This window comes from Megascapheus bottae, chromosome 1, assembly GCF_031878675.1.
Source record: "Megascapheus bottae isolate mThoBot1 chromosome 1, mThoBot2.hap1, whole genome shotgun sequence".
Classification (NCBI taxonomy): Eukaryota; Metazoa; Chordata; class Mammalia; order Rodentia; family Geomyidae; genus Megascapheus; species Megascapheus bottae.
The window spans coordinates 32,454,332-32,460,331 of NC_143509.1; the positions used below are offsets into that span (position 1 = coordinate 32,454,332).

Genomic DNA, 6,000 nt, shown 5'->3' on the forward strand with positions numbered 1-6,000 from the left:
AAAGAGATAAGGAGGGGGAAGGGAAGGCATCTGCCAAGGACAAGAGGATAAATTAGTGTTCATGTTTCTGGCTTTTTGTTCTTGTTAGAGGAGGCTTGAACTCAGAGCCTGGACACAGTCCCTTAGTGTTTTTGCTCAGGGATGGCTGTGGCTCCACCTCCAGCCTTTTGGTAGTAAGTTAGAGATGAGTCTCTTGGACTTTCTTGCCCAGGCTGGCTTGGAGCCTCTATACTTCAGATCACAGCTTTCTGAGTAGCTAAGATTACAGACGTGAGCAAGCTATCCAGGCTAATTTTTTTGATGCTGAATAGGTGAGGCCATTAGGAAATAGGCCGTGCTTCATCTCTTAAATGGCTTCATTTATTCTGTAGTTGAACCAATCGAATCAAATCAAAATTATTAGGTGGAGAAAGTTTATGTCAAGCAATTTAATGTAGCTCTTTCTAGGTTTCAGGGATATACATTGCTCCCAGTCTTTCCCTGTGGCCCCATGTTGACATTGGGGATGGAATCTGGGGCCTTGAACTTACTAAGCAAGCACTCTATAACTGAGCAGCATCCCCAGTACCAGTTTACCTTTACTAATCTTGAAGACCCATTAGGGACTATGGGCAGTCCTATAGATTTTCCCACAGCTCCTAATGGTTTCTAAGAACAAGTTGTCGAATATCTACAGGTACCAGATATTTAAATACACTCCTTGGCCTGTTCAGCTGCACAGGGCTTGACTAATGTACATAAGGCTCTGGCATTGACTAACTCCTACCTCCCTCTCCCCTCCTCCAGCTCCATGGCTTGAACTTGGGGCCCTTCCCTCTCATTTCGCTTTTTCATTCAAGGCTAGTTTTCTACCACTGGAGCCACCTCTACTACCTGCTTTTTTGCTGGCTCACTGGAGTTGTGTCTTTCAGAATTGTCTGCTTGGGCTGGGTTTGAACCAAGATCCTCATATCTTAGCTTCCTGAGGAGCTAGAATAACAGACGTGATCCACCAGTTCCTGAATAGAATATACTTTCATGTGGTCTTCATGATCTTGTCAGTATTTCACAGTTCTGAAAAGAAGTAAGAAGAGGGGTGGGCTCTTGACCCACTGTGTCAGATAAGGTCACTGGTGTCCTTATCTACGGCCAGGGTGCAGTCCCTTTCCAAACCAGGATACTACAGGTGACCCCACACAACCCTGCTCAGCAGTCTAGAGGAGCAAGAAAAGCTCCCCCAAATTACATAGGATAAGGAAGACTTCCTTGGTGACCTGAAAACTCAAAACAATATTCTGTCAACACAGCAAGCTTTTTCTCTTTTTCCTATTTTCCATTCCTTTTTCCTTTTGCCAGTAATAGGGCTTAAACTCAGGGCCCTGGGTGCTGTCCCTGAGCTAATGCTCTATCCCTTTAAGCCACAGCACCATTTCCAGATTTCTGGTGGTTCACTGGAGATAAGAGTCTCATGGACTTTCCTGGCTGGTCTGGCTTTGAATCTCAATTCTCAAATCTCAGCTTCCTACATAGCTCGGGAATACGTAAAGCTAGTCGTAAGGAGCTCGTTTCCTTATTTTGAATGTGTTATAGGATATCCATTCAATCCATCTGGGTAGACATTAGTTTTCTCAAGAAAACTAATGAAAGGTATTGATTCCACATTACATACTTCTACGAGAAAAGTGAGAGATTGATTGCAGGGAGCTACATAAAGACTGAGTTTTTGGTAGCAATGCTAGAGTAGGGAACCACCATTGCTTCATTAGGCCAACATTTTGGCTTGGAGCAGGAAGCAGGACGGGAGTCTGTAACTTCACCTTTCCCTAATAAAGCTAGAACTTAGAGCTGTAGAGTATGGCTAGATTCAACCACTAGGCATGTAGCAGACTTTTAATAGGGCAAAGCTACAGCATTGTAATCTTATACAAAGTAGACAGGGACAAGGAATATAAATCCTTTAGGAAAAAGCATGATTTTCCTCTCTGTCTAGTTGTCATTCTGAAAGGACTTTGCAAAAATAACCTAGATTAGCCAGGTGGTGGCAGCTTATGCTTGTCATCCTAGCTTCTGAGGAGGCTAAGATCTGAAGGTCACAGTTTTAAATCAGCCTGGGCAGAAAAGTCCATTAGACTCTCATCTCCAATTAACCACCAGAAAGCCAAAGGTAGAGTTGTAGATCAAATGGTAGTGTGCCAGCCTTGAAGCAAAAAAAAAAGCTAATGGGCCAGGTACTACTGGCTCACACCTGTAATCCTAGCTGTTCGGGAGGCTGAGAGCTGAGGTTCAAGGCCAGCCCTGACAGGAAAGTTCATGGGACTCTTAGCTTCAATTAATCACCAAAAGCTGGAAGCAGCTGGATGTGGAGCTGTGGCTCAAATGGTAGAGCACAACTTTGAGCAGGAAAGCTCAAAAGCTCAAGGACAGTACCCAGGACTTGAGTTCAGGCCCCAGGACACACACACACACACACACACACACACGCACAGCTCAGGGACAGCACCCAGGTCTGGAGTTCAAATCTTCATAATGGCATTCCCCTCTCCCCCACACACACACACAGAAGAAGAGCTTAGATAAGGCAGTCTGTTCAGAAATACTATCCACTCACAGAGCTAGGCCTTGGTTTCAGACTGCAGTTCTGTTAAGGAACACAATACCTCCTATCATGGAACAATCCAGAGCCAGATACATTTTCCAGGGGAAAGGGAGCTGGTGTACAAACACAGATCGTGTACAAGGGAGAGCAAAGTTATCCTTCCGGGTGAGAGCCTGCCCAGGCTCAGGGAAAGGTTATCTCCTTGACAGTCAAGGACAGAAAACAAATAGTGGGAGGCAGAGGCACCCTGTGTAAACACCTCCCAGAACTTTGCAGCTCCCTCACCTTCCAGGGCTGAGAAGTGGCACCCATGAAGGAAGATGGAATGGTCCCAGAGGGAAGGGTTCCAGAGCTGGGGGACCCTTGGCCAGAGATCCCCGGAGACCTTCCACCCGCCCCCACCTCCACCCAGCCTGTGGTTTCTCTTTTCTGCTTTTGTGGAGCCTGAACCTGTTTCCCAACATTTAACTCATTCCATGCCAGGGCCCGATGGGTGGGCTATGAGGGTGCAGGGCGATAAGGATGCAGACCTGTAGTTTCTAAGGTGCCCTAGGGATTCGGCTTTTGACTGCACCAACGGAGCAGGGGGTGGGGGAGGGCATTTGGGGGAGGGGAGAGATAAATTCGGGGAGGGGAGGATGTTGAGCAGCTGTCAAGTCCGGTGCAAGAACTTCACCCCTGGCATGACACACACAGATCTGCCTCGCAGATTGCAAAGAGGGGCAAACGGGGATACCCCAAAAATGTAGGGCTGGGCCACCCTTGATGGGCGATCAAGTAGCTGCGTTTGCAAAAATCAAGAGGGCATAAACATGCATGCTCGTGCTCCATGGGTGGTGAAATTCGGTGACCCCCACCCCCATCCGTCCTCGGATCCAGCCATCTCCCCCATCCATCCTCCTCCATCTATCCATCCATCCACCCATCTATCCATCTATCCGCCCATCCACGCCACACGACTCGAGGGGAGGGAGAAGGGAGCTGCACCTCACCAATTGCTGTGCGCCCCGGAAAGTCGCGTCCAGCAGCATCAGCTTCCAGGGGTCGGACATGGAGCTGGGCAGGGGGATATAGATGTAATAGGCGGCCAGCGCCACCAGGGCGGTGAGCAGGACCAAGGACGATCTCATGGTGCGCCAGGCTGGGGTCCCCAGCGATGCCACCCGCAGCCCTCCAGCAAGTTTTCTGTCAGCTGCAGCCGCTCCTCCGCGTGTTTATGATGAGCCCGGGAGCCAATCACCGGCGGCGTCGGGAGGAAGTGGCCGCGCGGACGCAGACGTGCCCTCTCCCTCCCCGGTGCCCGGGCGAAGCCGTGCCCCGCGCCCCAGGTTGGAGGAAGCAGCTGCGGGCGGCGGCGCGCGGCGCGCCCCGGAGGACGTGCGCGGGACTGCAGCCGGGCACGCTGGGCCTTGCTCTGAATTGGAAAGCTGGAATCCAAGGGGTTTGAGTCATTCCTCAAAATGATGATCTGGTGAGAAAGATAATAATAGCAAAACACAGATAAATAAATTTCCTCTCTTTTGAGCCAGACTTTTAATGGAATGCAAATTTCAGAGAATTAGTAAATTCCCCATGATGCCCCATGATTCATCAGCATCTCAAGTCTCGCTTTCCGCATCCGATTTTCCAGCAAAAAGAACCAACGCTCTTTGCTCCAACATCCTTAGAAAAAGTCTGACTCCAAGGTGGGACCAGCAAACTACAAGAGAAAGCTCCTGTGCCAAGGATGAAAAAAAAAATGTTTAACATGATCCTGCGCTGGCTCACATCTGTAATCCTAACCATTCAGGAGGCTGAGATCTGAATATCGTGGTTCCTACCCAAGGCCGGGCAGAAACGTCCATGTAACGCCTGTCTCCAGTTATCCACCAAAAGCCAGAAGTAGAGCTGTAGCTCAAGTGGTAAAGAGCGAGCCTTGAACAAAACATCTCAAGGTCATCTCCCAGGCCCTGAATTCAAGTCCAAGTAACAGCACCCGAAGAAAAATGAGGTCAGCAAATCATCAGAATCACCTAGAAACCATTCAATAACATAAAAATCCGAGCGGCTGTGCCAAAATAATTGAGCAAATAATAAAAATCCAAGCGGTTGTACCAATATAATTGAACAAATGGGTAAGTAAAGAGAAGAGGATTTCTGAGCTGGGAGTTTGGCCTAGTAGTAGAATGCTTGTCTACCATGCACAAAGACCCAGGTTCGATTCCTCAGTACCACATACATTGAAAAAGGCAAAAGTGGGGCTGTGGCTCAAGCCGTAGGGCTCTAACATTGACAAACCCAAGAACAGTGCTCAGGCTCTGAGTTCAAGCCCCACAACTTCCTCCTCCCCGTCCCCCCCCCAAAAAAAAACTGTACAGAGGCTGAGGAGTCCAGTTTTAATCTAGAACAGGGAAGCCTGAATCACTGTTCAAGTCCAAACAAAGAGGGAACTTGATTTCCATTCTGGTGCTGAACACAGAGGAACTGACGTGCCACTGATGCCAGTTCCAGAACCCAAACAGGAGTGAATGTAAAGTTCTGATATTCCAGGAAAAGAGAAAAGGGTGCCTCAAATCCAGGGGAGAGAGGAAGGGAGGGGAGGGAAGAAGAGAGGAGAGGGAAAAGGACCAGGGGAGGGAAGGGAGGAGTGGGAGGTGAAAAGAAGAGCTTTAGCCACTGGAACGTGCTTACTCACACTGGATGAGAACAGAGCTTCTTTACTCAGGCCACAGATCCAAACGCCAGTCTTTTGTATTTTGTGTTTTCCTTGCCATAAATTCATCGTTAGGAGTTTTGTAATGATAATGATATATGTATATATGTATATATATATACATACATACACACACACACACCTATCATGTACTTTGAAGCTGGGTACCAGTGCCTCACACATGAATCCTAGTTCCTCAGAAGAATGAGATCTGAGGATCCTAATTCAAAACCAGCCTGGGCAGACAAATCCAAGAGACTCTTAACTGTGATTAACAATCAAAAAGCCAGAAATGGAGGTGTGGCTCAAGCTCAAGTGGTAGAATACCAGCTTTGAGCCAAAAAGCTTAGGGAAGCACCCAGTTCCTGAGTTCAAGCCCCAATATCCTCAACATACATACACACACACACACACACACACACACACACACACACACACATACACTCACATGAGGACCCACTAACTATATAAGATTTTTTTGTTTGTTTGCCTGTTCTGGGGCTTGAAATCAGGGTCTGAGCCCTGTCTCTGGGCTATTTTCTTTGGGGGGGGGAGGTAATTGTGGGATTTGAACTCTGGGCCTTATCCCCACCCCTGAGCTCTTCAGCTCAAAGCTCTCATTCTACCACTTGAACCACAGCACCATTTGGGCTATTTTTTTTTTTTTGCCAGTCCTGGGCTTGAGCTCAGGGCCTGAGCACTGTCCTTGGGCTTTCTCAAGGCTAGAGCTCTA

General features: G+C 48.2%; 1 protein-coding gene across 1 annotated transcript in view; it reads right to left on the minus strand.

Annotated features, from left to right (window-relative positions):
• The window catches only part of Nceh1 (neutral cholesterol ester hydrolase 1), a 43,150-nt gene extending 39,263 nt beyond the window's left edge, over window positions 1-3,887 (minus strand). Inside the window, exon 1 of the mRNA XM_090342221.1 lies at window positions 3,568-3,887. Within this exon, the coding sequence (XP_090198347.1) occupies window positions 3,568-3,705 (138 nt within the window). The 5' untranslated portion in view covers window positions 3,706-3,887. The remainder of the gene's footprint in view (window positions 1-3,567) is intronic.
• Between the last annotated feature and the right edge of the window lie 2,113 nt (window positions 3,888-6,000).